The 26,758-nt window shown below is 42.4% G+C and overlaps 1 protein-coding gene across 13 annotated transcripts in view; it reads right to left on the bottom strand.

The window, feature by feature from the left end:
- magi2a (membrane associated guanylate kinase, WW and PDZ domain containing 2a) overlaps positions 1 to 26,758 on the bottom strand; it is a 251,809-nt gene that overhangs the window by 56,909 nt on the left and 168,142 nt on the right. For all 13 annotated transcript variants that reach the window (XM_056247496.1, XM_056247497.1, XM_056247495.1 and 10 more), the window contains exons 6-8: positions 22,966 to 23,045; positions 6,789 to 6,846; positions 3,128 to 3,249 (exon numbers count right to left, since the gene is read on the bottom strand). In XM_056247496.1, the coding sequence (XP_056103471.1) occupies positions 3,128 to 3,249; positions 6,789 to 6,846; positions 22,966 to 23,045 (260 nt within the window). The remainder of the gene's footprint in view (positions 1 to 3,127; positions 3,250 to 6,788; positions 6,847 to 22,965; positions 23,046 to 26,758) is intronic.

Genomic DNA, 26,758 nt, shown 5'->3' on the forward strand with positions numbered 1-26,758 from the left:
TTGCTGTTTGTGGAGCCTGGGCTGTCTACAGAGATCGCGTTTCTTTACAGTGTGTTCAGGGGACAGGCAGCCAGCGGATAGTGAGGAGATGTTTGCTGTATGTGACAAAAAATGTTTTGGCCTAAAAAACGTGTGACATCGCTTAGAGCACCTTTAAATCTCAAGGTACTGTACTTCTCTCTTGTGGACACATGATAATGAACTTGTAATGAACCAGTCTGACTAGAGGATAATGAAAACAAATCTTAATTCTACAAGTGAAAACAGTAATTACATTAACAGTATACACAGTACTTCCTTTTTGTGGAAGGCTATTTTCTACTCTAATATGACCATATAAGTCCACATTTAAAGGAGAACTCCGGCGCAAAATGAACCTTTGGTCTAATTACACATTGTTACCTAGTCAACCGTTATCTGAGATTTGTTTTCATGATTATCGAATGTAGTTTTATCTCTAAAAACAGTTTAGCCTATAAAGCTAGTATAACGCTAGTATATTGGGCATAGAGTAATGACAAATAAAAATCGCTTGTTAATACCACTAACAAGGCTCAAAATAGCCCCACACTAGCACGGTAGCATAATGAGTGTCCCTACCTTCAAACCGAAGCATTGAGAACTTTGTCAGTGTCCAGACAGTTTAATAAGAAGATATTTTATACATACAGTCAACTTCGCGTATACAGGCAGAAGCCATCTTTGAAAAACAGTCTCTACCAGTCGATCTACGAACGCCGATCCAAGCCTGCTGTTCACGCTCACCTTATCACAACTCACCAGCGCACTTGGATCGGCGTTCGTAGATCGACTGGTAGAGACTGTTTTTCAAAGATGGCTTCTGCCTGTATACGCGAAGTTGACTGTATGTATAAAATATCTTCTTATTAAACTGTCTGGACACTGACAAAGTTCTCAATGCTTCGGTTTGAAGGTAGGGACCCTCATTATGCTACCGTGTTAGTGTGGGGCTATTTTGAGCCTTGTTAGTGGTATTAACAAGCGATTTTTATTTGTCATTACTCCATGCCCAATATACTAGCGTTATACTAGCTTTATAGGCTAAACTGTTTTTAGAGATAAAACTATTTACATTCGATAATCATGAAAACAAATCTCAGATAACGGTTGACTAGGTAACAATGTGTAATTTTAGCCATATAGTGTAGGTATGTTGGTGGTTTCTAATGCAGCCTGCTCTCTCAAAAAGATGGATTAAAACAAGTTAAAGAAAGTTCTTCTTGTTAACGCCCATTCTGGCTGAACATACTCTGCCCCTTACCTTTATGTGGGTAGCAGCATGACCATTCTGAATGGATAAACTAAAAAAGGAATTATTACTAGAAATGTACCCATAATAAGTCCAAGGTCATATTATGAAAGGAGACACATTCTCATTTGATAACCGAGTTTTAAAGAAAACAGGAAGCATTCAGGCGTAGCTCAAAGAGACTGTACAGCTATATTTACAGGATTAGTTCACCAAAAAGGAAAATTCTGTCATTATTTACTCATCCTCATGCCCATCCAAACCTGAATGTTCTTCTTTCTTCAATGGAACACAAAAGGAGAAATTCTGAATAAAGTACTGTTTTATTCCTTTCATAAATTTACAATGAATAGAGACAAAGGCTTTAAAGAATAGAGATACAGCGCAGAGGATAGAGCAAAACAAATCACCGGTCATGAATTAGAAGTCTAAAAGGATTATTTTTACAGAGAAATGTTGGAGGATTCTGATATAAGAGAAGAGGAGCTTGAATTTGTTGCCCAGCCCTATTTGTTTGAACCTCGAGAGAAGACTACTCTCACCTAAGCTTTCACTACTCCTACATCATATGTCGGGTCAGAGGTCACTCTTCCTCTGGAAATAGACTTGCATACGGCCGTTACCGGAAGCCAGTGATTATAGTTTATAAAGTTATAAATATCAAGCGTAGCGTCAGTTCTGGCAGGTCTTGTTAGTCAAGCTCGCATCAGCTGACACTCAGCTGATCCACGTCTACCTAAAGCAATACGACGCCTATCACTGTACACATGTATAAGCCCCTTCAGTATTATCAGCAGCTATCGCGTTCCTCAGGAGCTAATTACCCTCCTCCATCCCCAGCTCCTCCTCTCGCCCAGTCAGGATTTGGCATTCTGATTCCCCTTGAATCAGAATAAATTCTCGAATGATGTTGTACTTTAAAATCTTGAATGAATTATCTCTGCATACATTCCTGTTGGTTCTGTTCTGTTTACCCTAAGGGAGGTTATTGCTGCTCTCCCTGCTCTTATCCATGCTAGGCTGCAGGATAAGAGCCCATTCTCGCCCAGAATGGAACCATACCGTCAATCCAAACTGTATACTAATTGTCAATAGTATACACAAAAGTGGTCCTGACAGAAATGGACATTTTTCTTACAAAAAGGACTTTATTAACCCCCTGGAGCTTTTATCCTTTTTAGGATTACTTTTATGATGGATGGATGTGCTTTTTTTTGGGCTTCAAAAACTAGGTTACTATTCACTTCCATTATAAAGCTTGGAAGAGCCAGGATATTTTTTTATATAACTCCGATTGTGTTTGGCAGAAAGTCAAATAGACCTAGGATGGCTGGAGGGTGAGTAAATTATGGGATCATTTTCATTTTTGGGTGAACAAACCGGACATGTTTTAATAAATTATCTGTGGGGTATTTTGAGAAGAAACGCCCCCGACACATTCTGGGGACACCCGAGACTTATATTACATCTTGTAAAAAGGGGCATAATAATTACACAAAGCCCGTCTGAATGATTTATTTGGTCTGGCTGTAAGAAAGTAATATGCTTAACAATAAGTTCACTCACAGAGGGTACACTACAAAAGACAACGTCTGAGCTTAGATGTGTTTCTATGGAGACAGACACTTAGCTCATAAGAGAAATATAATAATAGTCATGAACACCAAGCCTCAATCAGCAATCCCAACAGATTTGATGTTAAACATGCCATTGCATGGAGAGAAGATAAGTGTTATTATGATGTCATCGGTGTGCCTAAGATAGGGTGGTTGGGAACCACCATGTTTAACCAGATTTGCATAAGTACCACACCTTAAAATTCCTCAGGTAATTTTTAAGATATCAGTAATACTTTACCTCTGTAGACTGTAGGTAGGGGGAGAGAGGACAAGCCCTGACTCTGCATCTGCTGCTGCTGTTGCAGTCTTCTCTTGGCCTCTAAAACTGGGTTCTCAAACTGAGTCCTTCGGTTTATGTGACTGCAATCAGAAAACCAGAAATAGAGATTCGTTCAAGTTTATTTTTGAGTGGCTACTTGGAAATACATGACTATTCAATATATGAGCCACCTAGCGTTCTGCCTTACTGACTACTGCCTTTTTAGGGAGCATTTTAACTGAAATGGAACCTCATAAGTAACTGATTTGGAACACCATAGACCACAGCTATACCTATGAAAGCAGCTATTTTATCAAATCTGTCAACTCTGACTGCCCAATATCTGCAGAATGGCACTGACTTTCGGCAACTTGACTCGTTGACTGAAAATCAGGGCAAAAATATTCACAAAAGTCATGTAGTGTATTCCAGCCTTTTGCTCAAGGTACTCTAACGCAACTAATTTTGCTTCAGGACCCAGATTTTATATTGGCCACCAAATGGCGAGCAAAAACTGTACCAAAACCGTTTGTTTTACAACCAAAAACCATTGATATTTGGTATTGAATGAAATATATTTATAATACGCCATCTTGGATTAATTATTTAACTGAACTTGCATGCAATGCATACATGGCACATTCCATATCAGTAACTGGCTATTAAAGCATATATGAAGTTATGCCATTGGTCCCTTGCTTTGTGCACTTTGAAAACTTGATCTGCAAATCCTCCAATACAATTTCTCATGGTTGATCAATGCAAATCATTTTTCCCACCCAAGAATTGTCCACCCCCACCCGGCAAACAAATACTGACACAAGCCATTAAATGTTTTGCACAAGAAAAAGCACGAGTGTTAATTTGAATACCTTTTAACAAGTAATTTTAAATCAAACAAGCTGTGGTCATTGACAGAAATACAGAACAGAAACCCAGTTAGTCTTTATCTTTGTTAAAAGAGTGATGTAAGAATGAGATCAGACAGTAATGAGAGCATTCTCTGATCTGGAAGAAAAATGGCGCCTTTGACTATCTGTACAACACTTGCTGTCAGAGTTAATTCAATCTGTTTAAAAAGCACTGTTGAAAACCATGCCATTTGAAAGTACAAAGACAATTAGGCCCCATTAAAAGGCATTCTGTTGAAAAGAGGTAATGCTTTCTTGTAAAGAAGTGGCATTTGTAATTACAGCTTTGTGCCAAGACTATGCAAGGTCAATTTTGAAGACATTGGTTTTAGATTTCTTTTGAGGTATAAAGCTTGAAATTAATTCAACAGATCAAAGAATAATGAGCAAATGGAATTTGTCCCTAGTACTGTCCCTCTCAGTTTAGCTGACATCAGTTCTACACTTTCTTATAGCACATTAAGCCAAGGTTTGGCAAAGTAGAAACCAGCCTTGGAATTGGTTCTGGCTTGGTCCTATTAAATACAGACTGTAAAAGGTAAAGTGATGTCTCATTTAACCTGAAAATACACACACAACACAAATACAAATGATACGCTTTATGCATAATGATCTTGTTAAGCGTCTCCTCTAAAAAGCCACTAGACACAGATTTATAGTAAATTACAGTCATTTCACACCAGATGCAGCTTCCGATCTTCTCAACTGTCATCTTCCACAACATAAAACCCACAATTGTACAATTACTACTGAGGATGGGCCTTTCTTCCTTTCAATATAATAAACAAAAAAAGTATTTAAATAATAGCTGTTGTTACTTTAGAAATAAGTAAAATAAGTGAAATAAGTTCAAATAAAATAAAAAACAACTGGTTACCAATAATACGTATTGCATTATGGAAACAGGACAGACAGACAGACAGACAGACAGACAGACAGACAGACAGACAGACAGATGATAGAAGACAGACAGACAGATGATAGAAGACAGACAGACAGACAGACAGATGATAGAAGACAGACAGACAGACAGACAGACAGACAGACAGACAGATGATAGAAGACAGACAGACAGACAGACAGACAGACAGATGGTAGAAGACAGACAGACAGACAGACAGACAGACAGACAGACAGACAGATGATAGAAGACAGACAGACAGATGATAGAAGATAGACAGACAGACAGATGATAGAAGACAGACAGACGATAGAAGATATACAGACAGACAGACAGACAGATGATAGAAGACAGACAGACAGACAGACAGACAGACAGATGATAGAAGATAGACAGACAGACAGACAGACAGATGATAGAAGACAGACAGACAGACAGATGATAGAAGATAGACAGACAGACAGATGATAGAAGACAGACAGACAGACAGACGATAGAAGATAGACAGACATACAGATGATAGAAGACAGACAGACAGATGATAGAAGACAGACAGACAGAAAGATGATAGAAGACAGACAGACAGACAGACAGACAGATGATAGAAGACAGACAGACAGACAGATGATAGAAGACAGACAGACAGACAGACAGATGGTGGAAGACAGACAGACAGACAGACAGATGATAGAAGACAGACAGACAGATGATAGAAGATAGACAGACAGACAGATGATAGAAGACAGACAGACAGACAGACAGACAGATGATAGAAGATAGACAGACATACAGATGATAGAAGACAGACAGACAGACAGACAGACAGATGATAGAAGATAGACAGACAGACAGATGATAGAAGACAGACAGACAGACAGACAGATGATAGAAGACAGACAGACAGACAGACAGATGATAGAAGACAGACAGACAGAAAGATGATAGAAGACAGACAGACAGACAAATGATAGAAGACAGACAGACAGACAGACAGACAGATGATAGAAGACAGACAGACAGACAGATGATAGAAGACAGACAGACAGACAGACAGATGATAGAAGACAGACAGACAGATGATAGAAGACAGACAGACAGACAGACAGACAGACAGATAGACAGACAGACAGACAGATAGACAGATAGATAGATAGATAGATAGACAGACAGACAGACAGACAGACAGACAGACAGACAGACAGACAGACAGACAGATAGATAGATAGATAGATAGATAGATAGATCAAAGATAAAGTTAAACCCAAAGGGGAAATTCACGTTAAAGCAGCACAATTTAAATTATATATACTGTATATATATAATATATTATACATTTTATTATATACAATTTAAATTATATATAATAAACATTGATAATAAATACCCAACAAAGCAGGTTGGTAGATAGACCGATTCTTTATGATTACAGTTCAATGACATGAAGTTCCATAATCCCATCTGAGGACACCAGGCGAGGATGCAGTGCTGCTTTTAAGATGCAGTTGGAGAGAGTGTGTGGTTGTGTATCCACATGATACTACAGCTGCATTATTGGCTCTAGGCTTGCTGTTCTCCTCTGTCCTGGGAGGAAGAGTAGCCAAGCAAGCCATACTATAAATAGTTCCACCTCACCCCAGACTGTGCATTAAGCAAGAAAAATGATGGCACACACACGCAAACACTGCGAACTGAATTAGGAAACACTGGAGCATCTGTTTTTCGTCATGAGCATGGTGGAGCAGCTATATAACCAATTAACACAGAGCTGTGAGAAAATGAGCCAAAGTGCCATTAAACTGTGTGTGTTAACTCAAGCAGTTGAACTTACTCAACATAGTAGGTTCCATAAATAGGGTCATCGATTTTCTCCCAGCCATAAGGAAGCTCTGAAAAACAAACAATAAATAATTCCGCTTTAAACGTTTAATTCAAAGCTAGATGTTGCAGTAGAGAAGAGTCAAATTAATTCGTTTCATTACTATATATTGGGTCTTTATCTGAAAAGGGTGCCATTTGGACTTCAGGTGTCCCCATAACTTACTGAGGTAATTAACAGAAAACTGTGCTTCACATTATTATTTGAAAGATGTAGTGTGCAAATGCAAAATAACTTTTAAAATAAAGCATTCATTTTATTCTTAAACATTTGTCACAGTCTTTCACAATATCATCTAATTTGCAGGGCCCCATTCATCACCATGACATTTTAATGGGTTATACAGAGTAAAAAAAAATGTTGCTTTTATTGAAATTAAAACATTGTGCTTTCATCGTCTGCATTTTATTTTTTTCTAAACACATTTCTGAAAATTGCAGAATTTATCTTTGTCCTTGTACTTTTTGTTCACCTCCATTATAGATGTGACATTCCTGCTTTTAAAAATAATGGTCTGATTTTCAGACATCTTATTAGTTTTATAAGAGATATAAGTGAGAAATATTGTTCTTGGTACAAAACACAATAATATTTGTGATGTTATATGCTAATTAAGACTGACAATTCTGAATACAGACAGACAGACAGATAGACAGACAGATAGACAGACAGTAGATAGATATATAGATAGATCGATAGATCGATAGATAGATAGATGATATTTCCACAATTTTGAAGTAACCTTTTCAAATGAAATAAATAATTTAGTAAACAAATAATATTCTTACCATATAGTATTAGCATAAATAGCACCATTTCCTGAGAATATGCTGTTTTCACTGTCTATCCTAACATTCCCTGTTGCTTAATAAAGTAGGGTGCACTGAGCTAGTGTCACTCCATATATAATACGATTTACAATTCATTGGTCACAGAGACTGTGTCATTCGGCTGAAATCGTATTATTAATATTTAGACTAAAACATACACATATGCTTCCACACTTGAATACACACGCTCCATATAGCATGCACACACGCTGAGCTTCAGACGAAAGTGTCAAGGAAACACAGCTTAATTACAAGCACACACACACACACACACACAAATCATACATTCAGCAGCGTCGAGCAGGCTGAAATACCAGACTCTGTGTACATCACACACAACTTTGTAAATTACAAGTGACCGAGTGTGTGATGTTCTCACTTAATCTGGCTAACACACGCACGCACACACACACACACACACACACACACACACACACACACACACACACACACACACACACACACACACACACACACACACACACACACACACACACACACACACACACACACACACACACACACACACACACACACACACACACACACACACACACACACACACACACACACACACACACACACACACACACACACACACACACAGATCAAAGCACTGTTGGGTATTACTCTACTGCTGTGCTGTGGACTTGTAAAGACAACCGAGTGCACAGAACAATCTTTAGGATGAACATTTATAAGGATTTAAAGGGAAGTATTAAATGGGTGCAATAAAACTTTCATTTGTGCTATGAGCATGAATATATCAAATCATGCAGCCTGTTGAGGAGAAGTGCATTATTACTTTTGAAAATTATTGTTTTTATTATTTTTTCCTTGTAGGTGAAAAAATCCCATAGGTTTACATTGAAGGAGAGACCCAAGCCATATCTGGAGACCAGAATATATTAGAGCAGCATTTTACAGCAACCACCTATAGAGCCAGATTTAGTAAACACATTAGCATAAGACCGCAATCCCATAAAAGTGCAGATGGGAGTGGAAAATTCTGCGGGTGATCTACTGACAATGCCCAAATTAAAGAACACGGACGCAGACAGATCATTTCCATTAACACCAACAACGCAATATAAAAATAACAGGGCTTGGTAAACAATATGTTCAGATAACCTCTTTCTCTGGTATTCCAAAAAAAGAAAGACAAGTGTGGCGAAAATGCTCTCGCTTCTGTTACATGCTCTCTATTCTCTGTGGTGCCTCCTCCTATAGCGCCAACTATGTAATGGGATGTGTGTGTGTGTGTGTTTTGCCTTTATTTTGACAGGAGAGTAGAGATAGTTGACAGGAAATGAACTGAAAGAGAGAGGGATGCCCATGAGGGCACAGGGAAACTGTAGCTTGCCAAGCCATGCACTTATAATTTAAAGCATTTCAACTACAATCAAACTACATGGTAAAAAAAAAGTTATAAACCTGTCATTTTAACCTTAAACACTATTTTACCTGATTTGACCCTTAAAAATTTATGTTGTTTGTTTAAACTAATGTATTTATTTAGGTTTAAATAGTGATATTAAATCATATTTTTGACTTGAATACCAAAACTAGATACCAATATCTATTACTTTATATACCAATTAGTTACCATTTTTTTTAGTGCATCCTTGTCCAGTTACTTACAAAAGTAGCTAATTACATTGATACTATTTAAAGAGACAGTATTTGTATAAATATACAGCTATTTTATTCATTTAATTACAAAAAAACACACCATTCAAACATTATGCACACCAATAAATTAATTAATAAATGAAGTAATAAAATAGAAAACATGCTCATTTATTCTAACTGAGCCAAAAACACAGTGATGAACAACTGTAAATTAATCAGTGAATTGATAGTTGAATCACATGAACCGTAGTGCAAACAAAACAATTCACTCAAATGAATTACATTTCCTAATGTTTTGTTTGAGAGAGAAAAGATGTTTGATTTGTTGCCTCAGTTGGCTCTGCAGTAAAGGCTTCACTATTTAAAAAATAACTGCTGTCATGCCACTGAAAAATTTAGTTAAGTTAGCAGAAATGCAACATTTTAGGCCGGGGCAGACCAAGCCGACGGTCGGCCGTTGGGCGATGTCCGACTTAGTTTTTTTGGCTTCATTTTTTAGGTGTGTAGCATGTTGAATCGATGTTGGGCCGTCTGTGTGAGAGAGAAATCTGATTGGCTGTTCAGCTTAGCGAACGAGTATAATAGCAAAACAGCGAGCAAAGAATTCAAGACGGTACAGACAGAAGCCTGTTATAATTTTACATAATCTTACCTGAGCATTCGAATGATCGAATATTTTCATAATAACTGAGTGGAATGAAGAAAGTGATCAGTGATATTCAAAATGGTAAGCAAGCGCTGATTTGTTTACGGTTTGCATATTTGCAGTCCTAGTTTCGGTTTCCCTTTTTGAATGCTGATATACACTCACCTAAAGGATTATTAGGAACACCATACTAATACTGTGTTTGACCCCCTTTCGCCTTCAGAACTGCCTTAATTCTACGTGGCATTGATTCAACAAGGTGCTGAAAGCATTCTTTAGAAATGTTGGCCCATATTCATAGGATAGCCTCTTGCAGTTGATGGAGATTTGTGGGATGCACATCCAGGGCACGAAGCTCCCGTTCCACCACATCCCAAAGATGCTCTATTGGGTTGAGATCTGGTGACTGTGGGGGGCATTTTAGTACAATGAACTCATTGTCATGTTCAAGAAACCAATTTGAAATGATTCGAGCTTTGTGACATGGTGTATTATCCTGCTGGAAGTAGCCATCAGAGGATGGGTACATGGTGGCCATAAAGGGATGGACATGGTCAGAAACAATGCTGAGGTAGGCTGTGGCATTTAAACGATGCCCAATTGGCACTAAGGGGCCTAAAGTGTGCCAAGAAAACATCCCCCACACCATTACACCACCACCACCAGCCTGCACAGTGGTAACAAGGCATGATGGATCCATGTTCTCATTCTGTTTACGCCAAATTCTGACTCTACCATCTGAATGTCTCAACAGAAATCGAGACTCATCAGACCAGGCAACATTTTTCCAGTCTTCAACTGTCCAATTTTGGTGAGCTCTTGCAAATTGTAGCCTCTTTTTCCTATTTGTAGTGGAGATGAGTGGTACCCGGTGGGGTCTTCTGCTGTTGTAGCCCATCCGCCTCAAGGTTGTGCGTGTTGTGGCTTCACAAATGCTTTGCTCCATACCTCGGTTGTAACGAGTGGTTATTTCAGTCAAAGTTGCTCTTCTATCAGCTTGAATCAGTCGGCCCATTCTCCTCTGACCTCTAGCATCAACAAGGCATTTTCGCCCACAGGACTGCCGCATACTGGATGTTTTTCCCTTTTCACACCATTCTTTGTAAACCATAGAAATGGTTGTGCGTGAAAATCCCAGTAACTGAGCAGATTGTGAAATACTCAGACCAGCCCGTCTGGCACCAACAACCATGCCACGCTCAAAATTGCTTAAATCACCTTTCTTTCCCATTCTGACATTCAGTTTGGAGTTCAGGAGATTGTCTTGACCAGGACCACACCCCTAAATGCATTGAAGCAACTGCCCTGTGATTGGTTGATTAGATAATTGCATTAATGAGAAATTGAACAGATGTTCCTAATAATCCTTTAGGTGAGTGTAGACAGATATTTACTTGCACGCAGACGCAGAACGCACAGCTAGTTGACAATCACCTTTAGTACTTTTGGTGTGTTCAAGCGCAGCTCTTGGCGGAGACACATCCGATGAAAGGCGACAACATGGTCAGCTTTGGTCGCCGCTAGTTCTTTGACATCGGCTTGGTGTGTCCACTGCACGTCAGTCACGTTGTCTTTTTCTGTCTAAGTGGGCAGTGCTTTGCCAGAAAAAGCTGCTAAGTGGACCAGACTTCATACTGATAGTTTGACAAGTCTACTTGACTATGAGAGACACCACAGACATTCTGCTGTTCTCAGATCAGCTCTCTGCCTCTAGAGCTGAACTAAATGTGTTTAGAAAAGAAAAAAGGCAAAATACACAACACAAACAAATTAGCACACTGACTGAAAAGATTATTACATAAAAATCCCCTGTTCTCCTTTCAAGTCACACAAACCGTTGTCATGGAGGGCTGTGGGATCAACTGAGGACTTTTACAAAGTAAAAGGAACAACAACAATTGAGTGATATGTTAAAAACTGAATTTTAGAGTTTGGACTAATCTCATAGCCTGCACATATAGAGTAACCCACCCTATTTACCCATTGAGAATCGTGAGCTCAAGCTAATTACCTTCTTCAATATTTGCATTTTGTTTGCACAATATTTAAATAATCTTGCTATTTAAAAACCCGCCTGCCCTTTGCAGTGAAAACAGGCAGCAGTATCTTTTTGTTAAAAGCTTTGACCTTTACGGAAATGAGGGGGGCGGAGAAGAGAAGGGACGAGAGGAAGGAAACAAAAGAAAGTATAAGGGAAAAACAATATGAACTAAAGCTTTATAGGTTTGCTGAATCAATGTTTACAGGCTCGACAAAAATAAAATTAAATCAAATCAAATGCCACATGAGAGCAAAAAGTGGCTTTGGTGGATTTAAAAAAAAAATAATTTACTAGGGAATTGATTGGTAACTGTTTTAGTAATTGCCATTGTTTAACAGGTTAAGCTAGTTTTCTTTTATTGACAAGAAGAAAGAAACAATCTATTTTTTTTTTGAGGGACAAAATCATGATGTGCCTTAGTCATTTTCATAGGGAAAGAAAATTGATTAAAAAAATACAGTGAAACGCTAATTTAATTGTTAACCAGTAGCTACAATATTATAGTAGCTGTTTTACAAGTGGCACAATTTTCTGGAGGACTCATGACTCTTAAAAGTGAGAAATAAATATTAATTGCCTGTTTATTTGGAGTAGAGTTCAACTATTAGAGTGCAATAACAGACTTTCCCACGCTTTGGTTCAGGAGGCATTTTTTCCATACAGATTTTAAAAAAATGTCTTTGATAAAGTGTAATAATCCATGAACTAAACCAACCAGCTATGAGGTGAATCACAACATTGTAAACTTTGATCTGGAGCAAAAAAGCATTTGAAAAGATAAAGATACAAGACTGTGCACTTAAAAATGCTTCAAGCATTGTGAATTACATAATCAAATTAGAACTAATGGAGAAAAATAAAACTATTGAATTAAAGTTGTTGATTATGTATATAGAAACAACATATTTTAAGTTTATTGCAAATTATGCATATATACTGTAATTGAGTAGGCTATTTTGAGAGTGTAGGAAATCTGACTTGCTCGTCACTATTCTCTGATTGGTGGAGATTTCTTTGCAGAATAATGGGTAATAATGGAGTTGTCTTACGAGAGGTTCTCTCGTATTGCGTAAGCTAGCTTACGCTGCGGGAAAGATTCATCTTTGCTGAGATATTGAAGCCAAAAAATTATTTCATAATTTTGTATCCATACACAACGCAGTTCCTCTGCGGCAGACCTAGAGCGGGCTAGCTAGCAGCTCATTGGATCGCTCAGAGAGAACTGCTTAAGCCTATGGGAGAGCGGGGCTGAACCCGCTTCCAATGAGAGGCGCCCGCGCGCTCATTGCGTCATGACCCGCCAGAATGGGCGTGGCCATGGTGTATATAAGGAGCTCTCCCAGGCTTATATGTTGATTCATTTCATCTTCAGCAAGCTGCACGCTTCTGCTGTTCCTGAGAAAAGCCATCGCCGTCGAAGAAGGCATCCTCTAGCGAGCTCAAGGACCCTGAAGAAGCCGGCCGTCTTCGCCACCTTCAGCCGCCCTGCAAGCTAGGCCATCCGACGATTGTATCCTTTTCTCTATATCTAAAAGAGCCGAGCGTCTTTTTAAAGATGTCTCGTTTTTCCTGCGGCTTTTGCCGCGCTCGTCTCGAGGACGGAGACCGCCATGTCATCTGCGCTCTCTGCTTGGGACTCGAGCATGCAGAACTCGCCCTCGCTGATGGAGGATGCGACTTCTGTGAAAGCCTGCCGTTATCGTCCCTGCGGGCACGACTTCTGGCAGTGAAAACCGCTCCCGCGCCGCCTATTCTCTCGCCGCGTAAAAAGAAACGCCGCTCTCAAAGGCCGCCGGAGCCCCCAGCGGAAACATGCGGGCCGCCGCCGCCGCCTCCCGCTTCCCGCTCTCCCTCCCCGCCCCTGCCGGACATTCAGTTGCCGCCGAGTGGCCGCTCTGTTGTTTCCGATGACGCCGCGGAGGAGAAGGACTCCTGTTCACTGCTCGCTTCTGACAGTGAAGACTGGTCATCTCTCGGATCCGCGAGAGAGTCGACGGGGACCCGCGCCGGGATAGAAGAGGAGCTGATGCGCCTCCTCTCACAGCCCGTCGAACGCCTCGGTCTCGAGTGGTCTCCTCCACCCGAGCAGGCCCCGAACCGAATGGACGGTAGCTTTTTTCATCGGCGCTCGACCCCCGCGTGCACCCGGGCCGCTCCATTCCTGCCTGAACTTCACGCAGAGCTGACAAAATCCTGGAATGCACCGCTCTCGGCTAGAAATCGCTCCGATATATCCGCCTCGCTGCGCTCGGTGGACGGAGCCGCCGAGAAAGGCTATGCAGCCATGCCGCCCGTCGAGGACTTGGTCGCCACGCACCTCTGCCCGCCCTCCGCTAGATGGCGTTCTTCACCCACGCTTCCTTCGAAAGCTTGCAGAGCGACCTCGAGCTTTCATGCTCGCGCTTACGCCGCCGCCGGTCAGGCCGCCGCTGCGCTTCACTCTATGTCTGTCCTCCAAGTGTTACAGAGCGATATTCTCCGTGAATGGGCCGAAGGCGGTAGAAAAACCCCCCCCGCCGTCACGGATTTGAGAAGTGCTACGGATCTCGCCCTTCGCGCCACTAAAGCCGCCGCACAAGCTCTGGGGAAATGCATGGCCAGCCTTTGTGTTGCTGAGAGACACTTATGGCTCACGCTCGCCGACATGGGAGATTCTGAGCGCGCCGCGTTTCTCAACGCGCCCCTCTCCCCGACGGGCCTGTTTGGATCTGCCGTCACGGGAATCGTCGATCGCTTTTCTGAAGTACAGAAAGCTACTCAGGCGATGAACTTGTTTCTACCCCGCCGCGCTAGCTCTTCAGCGGGCCGCTCTCACGAGCCCTCCGCCAGAGCCCCATCACAGCGCCCCCCTCCGCAGACTCAAACAGCTCAGCGCAGTCAGAGCGGCCGCCCTCGCCCTCGCTCTCGCTCTGACAGCCGCCGCAGACCGCCGCCCCCCCGTGGCCCGCGACCTAAGATCACGCTGAAGCCTGATCATCAGAAGTCTGCCTAACAATGTCAAGAAAACGACGGTGCTCTCCCGCTGCGGCCGGACCGCCGTCAAAGCTTCGCCCTCTGCCAGTCCCCGTTATTTCGCCGACTGCTGTAGTGTTGACCGCCACAAACAAGCCGGTGTCCCAGCCCGCTTGCGAGCGACAAAAAGCCGTTTTTACGGCTACCCAGAGAAATCTCAAAAAGAGAAATTTTGCCAGTTGTGTAGAAAATGTGCCCACAATCATGTGTTCACCCATACACACAAGCATAACAGATCCCGTGTCTCTATCAGAGCCCCATCACATGAAACGGGCACAGCCCGCTCTAATATCAGAGAACATAAACACGCCCACGAGCTCGTGCACGTGTCCCCTCTCTGCTCGCTCTGTGTCACGGCCCATAGACTCCTCTCTGAGTGCAAATCCCGTTGCCACACACATTCAAAGCGCGCCCACACACTGTGTCCAGCCCGCTATGTGCAGCAATCAGGGCAATACAGCCATTCGGCCACTAGCCGCATGCTCCAAAGCGTGGGAAGCCATTCCAGGCATTTCCCCGTGGGTGTTAAGCATTATAAAGAACGGCTACCTGCTACAGTTTCGCCGCCGCCCGCCTCGTGCGCGCGCGCAGCTCGAATCTTCTGTCAGCCCGCTGGCCGCCGGCACGCTCCGCTCAGAAATTGCGACGCTGTTGCAAAAGGGCGCGATAGAGAGAGTCCCGCCATCTATGACCGAGTCGGGGTTTTACGGCCGTTATTTTCTGGTTCCCAAGAAAGACGGCGGCCTCAGACCGATCTTAGATCTCAGGTCTTTGAACAAAGCGCTCATGAAGAGACCGTTCAAGATGCTCACTACCAGGAAACTCCTCGCGCAGGTGCGCCAGGGGGACTGGTTCATATCTCTAGACCTGAAAGACGCCTATTTTCAGATCCAGATAAATCCCCGTCACAGGCCATTCTTACGTTTCGCCTTCGAGGGTCTTGTTTATCAATACGCCGTTCTCCCGTTCGGCTTATCTCTGGCGCCCCGTACATTCACGAAGTGCATGGATACGGCGCTCGCCCCCCTGCGAAGCCAGGGGCTGCGCATTCTGAATTATCTGGACGACTGGCTGATTTTGGCCCAATCACAGACGGAGCTTCTGTCGCACCGCGCAGTTCTCCTCGACCATTTGGAAACGCTGGGCCTCTCTGTCAACTGGACAAAGAGCTCCCTTCATCCCAGTCAATCGATTTCCTTCCTAGGAATAGATTTGGACTCGGTCACGATGACGGCTCGCCTGTCTACACAGCGCGCGCGCAGTGTTCAGCGTCTAGCCGCCTCGTTCCAGATGGGCACCCGCAGGCCTCTGAAAACTTTTCAGAGGATGCTGGGTTACATGGCCTCAGCCTCCGCTGTACTTCAGTTGGGCCTTCTGCACATGCGCCCGCTTCAGTTCTGGTTGAACAGCCGTGTACCCCACCGCGCGTGGAACACGGGCCGCCAGCTGATCAGGGTTACGCAAACGTGTCTCACGGCGCTGCAGCCATGGACAGTAGCAGAATGGTTTCGTCTAGGCGTCACGATGGGGACCTTTTCCTGCCGAAAAGTCATCTCGACAGATGCATCCAACACGGGTTGGGGTGCAGTCTGCGAGGGCTCACCGGCCTTCGGCCACTGGTCGATTCAGGAAAGCCCGTTACACATAAACTGTCTGGAAATGCTGGCGGTCGAGAACGCGCTCTCGCACTTTCTCCCGCCCTTCCAGGGACACCACGTCCTGATCCGTTCGGACAATATGGCCGTGGTCTCCTATCTCAACCGTCAGGGCGGTGTCAGATCCAGAAATCTCTGTCTACTGACGCACCGCATTCTAGTTTGGTCTCAGAGCCGCCTGCTCTCGCTCAGAGCGACGCACGTGCCGGGCCATCTGAACGACGGTCCAGACATACTGTCCAGGAACCTCATCTCCACAGGAGAATGGTCCCTGAACTCACAGACGGTCCAGTTACTGTGGCGACTATTCGGCAGAGCAGAAGTAGACCTCTTCGCGTCAGAAGAGAACGCTCACTGCCCAATATATTTCTCGAAGAGCGAGGACGCGCTAGCCCAGGAATGGCCTCGCCGCCCGCTCTATGCATTCCCTCCGATCGCTCTGTTACCACAGGTAATTCAGAGGATCAGGGACACACGCCACTCGGTGCTCCTCATAGCCCCGCGTTGGGAGAGTCAGAATTGGGTTCCGGAGCTCACGCAGCTGTCACAGACAGCCCCGTGGCCCATCCCAGTCAGAGCAGATCTCCTCTCTCAAGCTCGCGGCACGATCTGGCACCCCCATCCACAGCGCTGGGCGCTACATGCATGGGTGATCAACGACTATTCGTTGATTTGCCAGAGGGAGTAAGAAACACTATCATACAGGCTAGAGCACCTTCCACGAGAAGGCTCTATGCGTCTAAATGGTCTGTGTTCTCAAAATGGTGCACCGACAAACAGCTGGACCCACGGTCGTGCGAGGTGCCGTCTTTGCTTGTTTTCCTTCAAGAGATGCTGGACAAGGGCAGGTCCCCCTCCACTCTCAAGGTTTATGTGGCAGCCGTCGCGGCGTTCGCGGAACCCCGACGCGCTCAGTCATTGGGCAAAGACGAGTTAGTCATCCGCTTCCTCAGGGGAGCTAAGAGGATGAACCCTCCGCGGCCCCCGTCGGTTCCGGTTTGGGATCTTTCTATAGTCCTTGAAGCTATGAAAGCACCCCCGTTCGAACCGCTCGAGTCTGTGGATCTGAAATACCTCTCGCTCAAAACCGTTTTCCTGACGGCTCTGTCCTCAGTTAAACGCGTTGGGGATCTTCACGCGCTCTCATCCAGCGCCGCGTGTCTTGAGTTTGGACCGAATGATTCGATTGTCATTCTCAAACCTAGGCATGGCTATGTCCCGAAGGCGATTGGTACCCCGTTCAGGGCTCAGATTATCTCCCTATCGGCTCTGCCTTCATCCGATAGTGAGCGCGATGCCAATCTCCTTTGTCCGGTGCGGGCTCTGAGATTGTACACTACGCGCGCTGCCGCGTTCAGACGCGCTGAGCAGCTTTTCGTGTCGTTTGGGGGGCGCACCAAGGGTCTGGCCGCCTCAAAACAGACACTGTCTAGATGGATAGTGGACGCTATCGCCTCTGCTTACGCATCTAAATGCCTGCCCTGCCCTCTGGGCATCAGGGCGCACTCCACTAGAGGCATGGCCTCATCGTGGGCATGGTCCTGTGGAATTTCCGTTCATGACATTTGTGTGGCCGCGGGATGGGCCTCCCCGTCCACTTTTGTCAGGTTTTATAACTTGGAAGTTCCCGCCTTGCAGGCAAAATTACTAGCTGTCTGACGAACAGCTCTCTAAGAAGCTGCATTTCTGGAGGTCCCTCACAACCGGTTCGCCCCTTGTGCTCTCCTGTAATGCTTATACACTTCATGTGCCCGCTCTGCTGGCCCCATACATGCTTATGTGTACACTTCATGAGCCCGCTCTGCGGCCTCTTTGTACATTCACTCCACGTTAAAAAATTCCCCCGGTATATCCCTGGGTTTTTTTCATGAGTGGATTCGTAGCGCGCACGGCGTTGGCCAGGTGTTCCCGCAGCGTAAGCTAGCTTACGCAATACGAGAGAACCTCTCGTAAGAGAACGAATCGGTTACCTAACGTAACCTCGGTTCTCTCTAGAAGAGGGAACGAGTATTGCGTTCCCGGCCGTGCTTGCGCTACTAGCGTTTCGCTTCACGCTGAAATAAATCAACATATAAGCCTGGGAGAGCTCCTTATATACACCATGGCCACGCCCATTCTGGCGGGTCATGACGCAATGAGCGCGCGGGCGCCTCTCATTGGAAGCGGGTTCAGCCCCGCTCTCCCATAGGCTTAAGCAGTTCTCTCTGAGCGATCCAATGAGCTGCTAGCTAGCCCGCTCTAGGTCTGCCGCAGAGGAACTGCGTTGTGTATGGATACAAAATTATGAAATAATTTTTTGGCTTCAATATCTCAGCAAAGATGAATCTTTCCCGCAGCGTAAGCTAGCTTACGCAATACTCTTTCCCTCTTCTAGAGAGAACCGAGGTTACGTTAGGTAACCGATTCGTTTTTCACCAGGAATTCTTCTCACCAAAAATGGTCTCCAGAAGTGCCCGTGAAGCAAAAATAGCATAATCTTGCGTACTAAAGACGAACGACTACCACTGAGATGAATGGGAACGGATTTGCTTTCTTCAGCATTAGAAGCATTTTTGAGAGATAAAGGGAGACATAGATTTGCCTAAAACCCAGCGTTCCTTCAAATGAACAATTATGTGTTATGTGACTCTAAGCGCTTATGAAAGATAAAACCACTTCTGACGGCAACTAAACTAATTACTCATGAGAAAATGCAAGAAACTGAAAGCAATATCTGCTATATAAAAAAAGCTGTTATCAGGGGATGTTTATGAACCAGAATATTCCATTTCAGATCCAATCTCAATTGTTACAGCTAGAGGAAAATTAGGCTTTTTCGTCGTTCTAAGAATGCACAATGGCCCAAAATTGCTGTGACACCTCATGCAACTTGCATGAATAAACATCTCAGTCAAAAATCACACCGCTGTGTGTTGTAATGCGACGCTGTTGGGCTTTTGCGTGTACATTGTGTTCATTAATTTAGCTAATTTGTACAATATCACTGAGAAAACAAAAATAATTCCTGTATTGACACAGCTGTCAAGTGATCAAGCCGCATCCATCCATCAATCCATCCATGCATCTGTTTCTGTAATCATATCTCCACCTGTTCCCAGCGCGTTATATTTTTTTCGGGGTGCTCGCTGACAGTGACGGCTTCAGAAATGATGAAATGCAATGAAACACGAGCGACAGACACAGAGAGACATGTTAGTTGTGCTTATTCATTCACTCGCAAACCCAGGGAATTCGTACCATCAGAGAGAAACATCGACACAGGGAGAGAGGCGAGATGACAGGTAAACAGGAGAGACACTGTGGCATATCTACGGAAACTTCACTCCGTGCTGCGGCAAATATACGCGGGGAAACAAACAGTCTAGGAACATGAGGGTGACAGTATTAAAGAAAACAGCAGACGACTTTGATTTGCATCCAGAGCTGTGTCTGTGTCTTCCCTTCATTTTCCAAAACAAAAGAGGGCGGCCGAGTTACGCAACAACGCACGCGTCTGCGCAAATCCGCAGTGATGATTGTTTTCACAAAGCTGGCTGACAGGCCTTTGAACTGCGGGAATCCGCTGACATGTGAAACGCGTTGTTTCGCACATGCATTCTAACAAGCAGCACCTTGCACTGGCACAGTTGATTATACAGCAAACACGAAGTTGGCTTTTAGTGCACAAATGTGTGAACTGAGAGGAAGATGAATTGAAGTAATGAATAAATCCTCTTACAGCAACTATAACAGCGGTGAATAGCAGACATGATGAATTTAACATCGTATTCACTTTGAGATACTTCAGCTCAAGATCATTTCAAACACACTCATAAGTGCTGGAAGTAGAGTGTGAAGAGAGTAACCAAAAGAAAAAATTGGATTGTTACACTTGCTAAAGAATATGCGAGTGGTGTTTGCCAGTGTAAAATTCACTGCCTTGATGCTAGAATGTTTTGGGGCATTGCCTAATGGTTAATAGGGTGTTCTGGGTGGTGTTGCTATACAGTTGCAGTTACAGTGGTTGGTAGGCATTGGTAGATGGTTGCTATGGTGTTGTTATACAGCTTCTAGGGTGTTCTAGGGGGTTGGTAGGACATTGTGAGATTGTGCACGATGCACTAAAAACAGAAACGTTTTTCTTTGTGGGATCCGCGGAAACGACAAAAAATGCCGTATTATTCACGCCAGGCCAGTAGTTGGCGATGTCACTTTGTAAAGAAACACTACGTGCCTACAGACTGAACAGGTAATACGCATGACATCACAGGTTTCACAAAATCACGTTTTGTGGTTTACACGGAGACATTAATGGTTTAGTTTTCAAAAACTTGCACTTTGAAACCCGTTTTGAAATGTTTGTGTTTTCAGGCCCCCAAAATGCCATTGTCATGTAAATAAAGGGCCAAAACGCATAAAAAGTTTTCAGTTTTTGTTTTTTGTTAAAATAAGGGTGGATTCGAATACACTGCTAGGTAGGCAATACTTGCCACTATTGTGTTTTGGGTCATTGTCAAGGTATGTGGTTGCTAAGTGTACCACTTGTGTGTGTGTGTGTGTTTTGCATTTGTTAGGGTGCTGTGGTTGGCTAGTAAGGTACTGCTAACTGGTTAATAGGATGTTCTGAATGATCAGCACAGCTAGGTGGTAGTAAGGGTGTTGTGGTTGGTAGCTAGGACATTGCTAATTGATTTCTAGGGTGTTCTGGGTGGTTAAAGCAATGGTTGTGTGTTCTAGGTGGCTATCTGGTTTCCTACTTCAGTCTTTTTGAACTTGAACCAATTCAATTTTGAACTTGTCGCATTCAAGAGCTTTGTTGTCAGAAAGAATAATGATCATGAAGGACACCAGGTTTATTTTTGCCTATTTCTTGGGGAAATCTTATTAAAACCAAAATGATTTGATGATATTTCATTTTAAAGAAAATGTAGAGTCCCATTCATTGACAACCATGTAAACATTCACCACGCTATTTTGTAATTTCAGACAAATACGTGCAATGTTTGCTGTGTATAAAACATTCTGTCAGGGTTCTGTCACTTCTGAATATACAGCAATCGTTCTTTCCTCCGCCTTATCTAAAGTTTATGGCTTATAGCTTTATAGCTTTTGAAACTCAGGTATCAAAATGATCCCAGAATTTTCCAGTAGTAAATACGACTTGAGATGGCGTCTAATTTCAAACAAGGAAACTCGTAATTATGATAATTCCAATAGCACGTGAAGGCAGCATTAACCTAAAGGCTGCGTCCGAAAGCTTAGGCAGTGTCTTGTTGCCTCGCTGCCCTAGAAATGACATCAGAAGAGGAAAACGTTGGTCAAAAACGTACATTTACACACAAACTGACCAACAACAACAACCACAACTTTCAGATGCCATCTTTATTTTTTAGCTCAACTGTCACATTGTGGGATATCAAAGGCAGAGAAGGATACATCTATATGCTGCCTTCAAATATCTATCAGATGCAGGTATCTCAGGAGACAGAAAGTGAAGCTAACATTGGATTTGGATGTGCCTTGATGGCGTCCTACCTTGGAACGCATCTTCCCGAAGGCAGCATTTTTAAGCTTTCGGGCGCAGCCCAAGTCTCTATAAAAAAGGTAGCCAACCAAGAGCAGGTTTCTGTATACTTCAGCTCCAACCCTGCTCCAACACACCTGCTTGTTATTTCTAAGTAATCCTGAACACGTTTATTAGCTGGTTCAGGTGTGTTTGATTAGGGTTGGAGCTAAACTGCAGGATGGTATCAATGTTGGCTACTCCTGCTTCACTAGATACAAGTCCCATCTTCAATTTCTACAGGATTGTTTGACTTGTTTTATTGTCTGCCAAACACAATTGTTCAATTGCTTTGAAAACCAATAGCACTTATCTCCTCAAAAAGCTGCATGATTTTACCTATGAGCAATAATAATAGTGATGCTTGACCCATGAATGAAGTAAACGAAAGAAACATACTGACATATTCTCAACTGTAGTAACAGATAATCCCTCTGAACTGTGCATAAATACATCAAGTTATAAAAAAAGATCTTTGGCTGTTACATTGCTTGGCAATCCTAAACCGCCTGCAGTTAGACTAATGAACTTGATGGAAGAATTTGAGGAACATCTTTTATCAGATCAGACTTTTATAAAATCAACAACCCATTTCTGCTTCACACCTTATTTAATAACACTTCATAACTGCGGTCAAATTACTGAAACAGCCTCTTGTGTCTAGTTGCTTTATTTCAGTAGATTTAAACGTTTGTCTTTGGCTTGCACCATGTGGAGACTAAAGCAAACAGAGTCATAATATATAGAGAGAAATGAAAGACAAACACTAACCGTTCTCTTTGCATTCTTCAGGGGGCTTCGCTTTCTTCGCAAGCCGGGGGTCCAACCAGGACGTCGTCTTCGTATTGTGGCTGGAGAGGAGAGAAATGGAGCAGAAAGGGAAAAGAGATGAAGAGAAAGAGAGGGAGAAGAGAGTGCTGCAAACTGCTACTGTAAATCATCACACTGAGGAGACGAGAGAGACTGAAATGAAGTCTCAGGAGACCTCATCTCTAAACGAGGGTGAGAAAAAAGTTTAGCTTAACAAAACGGCAATCGATACTTTTAATTAGCTGTAAGCTTCTCATTAGCACAGCAAGAAAGAGAGGAGGAGGAGAGAGATGTCGAGGAAGATGTGACTGACTTACTGTATGAGGGAGGAGAACTGAACACGAGCAGCGATTTCATTAAACAGTTTAGTACACAATGTTTTTTTTTGTCATCTGAGACCAATTTCAGGAATCATAAAAAAATATATTTCGAAAAAAATTGGCAAAACTGGCAGACTGTAGTGTCACATGCTAACCGACAGCTAATTGCCTTTGCAATGAATCTTAGCCTCCAACAAAGTTCTGACAGTATCTGAAATGTTGAGTCATAGTCCTGCGGCGTGACTGCTCCTATGACGGCCATCTAAGAAGAACCAATACGACTACGGCAACTGATGACGCAAATGTGAGAGACATTCTAATTAAAATGTTTATATTTTTTCTATATCTTTCATTCAACATTAGATGTTCACACAACATCTTGTTAATTAGCCAATTACACTAATTAATGTTAGTTTCGTTGAGTTGGCTGTGAAGTATAAGCAGTCCACATATTCCCTCTTTTACCCAACCATGACAGCAGACAGTTCAATTTATTTAAATTTTTGGCAAACCATTGTTTACATTAGCAAAAGGGAAAGTTTGGTTTTTATTTTCGTTTGTCAAAGTGGAAGCCAGATTTTGATAAAAAAAAATGTATGTAAAAAAAAAGAATGGAATCGGAAGATGTTGCAGATCAGGTTAGAACCTGCATCTCTTGCATAAGCTCAACTCAAGCCGCATTTCCACTGTCGGGCCGAACGGTTCTAAGAACGTTAAGGAACGGTTATGTTTCCACTTGAGCCTGGTGCAACACGGCATGATTACAAACTGTTCTCGGCTTAAAATTGACCTATGGCTAAGCCACGCCCCCTCCACTCACTCGGACAAACAGTCAACATTCGCTGACAGGCGCTATGGCAGCTGTCACAGTAGGAGAGATTTCACGGGAGGCAATTGATGATTTTTGGAGACAGAAAGATTATATATCATCTCGAAGTCACCAAAAGGTGATTAACCCTTGTGTTCTGTTCGATTTCTGTGTACTCCCCTTATGGACCGGGTCAAATTGACCCTAATTGGATTCAATACAATTCCTCAAAAATCACACTATGAAAAACAACAAAGATTTAGATACAAACTGTAAACTTTTAATATCAACATTTGTCAAACATTACAAAAACATTATGTCTGAAAATATGATTTATGAAAATGTTTTTAAATTTTTTTTGAACAGTTTTGTTTTGACAAAATTGGAAAATAAACAGTTTTTTTTTTTTTTTTTTTTTTTTTTTTTTTTTTTTTACATTTTATGCTTTGAACAATGATTTCGTTGAAATGAAATTTTTCATTTTCCTAAGTTAACTTTCCCTAGTTTTCCCTAACTTTCCCTGAGACCTATTTTCCTAGTTTCATTATTCACTCACTGGGAAGTGAGAAACCAAACATAACAAAATCATACATCAAATAAATGTTTTTTATTTATTTTTTGGCTCTGTGAAGCTGCCTTTGAAGATCCTACATACAAGTTTTGGTTAAAAGCTAGGTATTTTAGATATCTTGAATATTGAAATGAGAGCTTATTTTACTATCTGTGTCTGACAAAGATTTTCATCTGTAATTTGCAAATAATTCTGAACACTGTAATTTTAGCTTTTTCAAGTGTGTTTGGTTAGGGTTAGAGCACTTCTAGATCAACTTGCACGTTAGAACTGGAGTTGAAGTGCCCTGACATACAGAAAATAAATGTTTTTATTTTGTGTCTGTACAGTTGCTTTTGAATGGCTGTCTATGAGGGTCAAATTGACCCGCGAACATCACAAACGTAACAGTAATTTTGTTTGTATATGTCAAAACACATCAGCATGTTGAAACTTTGCATGCATGTTCATCATGATAAATGAGAAAAAGTCACAAAATATCAAGAAAAAAAAACAAAGGTTAACCAGTATATTTCCAACAACTTGAAAATCGAAACGGGTCAAATTGACCCGCAACATAACACAAGGGTTATGCATTGGAGGGTTATATTAATAATTTTATTGTTGAGAAGGTCGATGAAAAGCTTCAGCTCCAGGCAAAAATGTACAGGTCACAGTGTAAACGTGATAAACCGCCTCTCGTTGCCATCACCATCTCAGACAACAAGATAGAGGATCAGCATTGTTCATGCACTGCAGTATTTACATGAATCATTCAGCACAACATTGCAAACATTTGTTATCTCGGTTATTTATATACGTTTATATACCGAGTGTCGGAGTTGCATGTACCCTAGTCTCAGCCTCAGACGTCACGCCCACGGAACGTTGGCTAAACGTCTGATGCATATGGTACACTTAACTGGAAACACTTCAGGAATGTCGAAGTCGTCATCTGATTGGTTGAATTTTATCGGATTTCCGGGGGGCGCGAGTGTCCCGTTTATTTTCGGTCCGCCGGGAAACAAACCGCAGACCGTCTATGGTGCAGACGTGTGATTGCGGAAGAAAAACTGTTGTGTTTACATGAGTGACAATGAGTATTTATCAAGATCAGCTAAACGTAGGATTAAACTACGCTACGCGAGACTACATGTACCCCATGCACACCGTTTGACCATTTTAAACTTAAAATGACAAGAAGAAACATATAAAAACGAAAGAAAACTGACTAACTGCAATGCATTTCAATGGATGTGGAAGCAGAGAATGTCCGAGTGTATTGGGTTAGCTATGTGCACTGATTGGCTCATCGCATTTGGGGGGCGTGGCTTAGCCATAGGTCAATTCTCAGCACGGTTGGCTAACCGTACTGAACCGTATTGGTAGAATGCGTGCAGTGACGTCGCCACTCATGATTGGTCACTTGTCTGTTGGTTGGATACCGGTTTCACTGTATAGCTCACTAATCGTGCTATTTGAGCGACGTAAACACAAATTAATAATACAATTTAAATAAATATCTGATCATACTCCAACTTGGCATGATGCTCAACAGCAATGCTAAAAAATGCTTCCCATTCTTATATTGTATTATAAATGTATGAAATGCTGACAAATTTAGCAAGAAGCATTTTTGTTCATGCATTCTTTGCATTTACTCAACTCAACTAAAAAATGGAACCTTTTTTTTAATTTGCTTTACAGTACACATTCAATCACAATATAACATCCTATAAATACCAATAAATACAATACAAAAACTTAAAATCATATATCTATATTTTAAAACGTATTCAAAAGGTAAAGAATAAAAATGTGTTTTCAAAGATTTAAAAACGTCAAGCGGTGATAAGGGAAGCTTGTTTGGGGCATACAATAGCAAAATTCCTCCCTGAGAATTTTTTTGCACTCCTACTCGTGTGATATTGCTCATTTATTTATACACTTCAATTGCTTTTCCATATATTAGATTTTTGTCTCTTGTTGATAGCTAGTGTGTGTGTTCAATCTTTAAACTGTGACTGTACAGTACTTCTTTTCCACAGGGATAGTACTTATTTTCTGTTGTATCGT

The sequence above is a fragment of the Rhinichthys klamathensis genome, unplaced genomic scaffold (assembly GCF_029890125.1).
Source record: "Rhinichthys klamathensis goyatoka isolate OS25496 unplaced genomic scaffold, OSU_Roscu_1.1 h1tg000048l_1, whole genome shotgun sequence".
Lineage (NCBI taxonomy): Eukaryota > Metazoa > Chordata > Actinopteri > Cypriniformes > Leuciscidae > Rhinichthys > Rhinichthys klamathensis.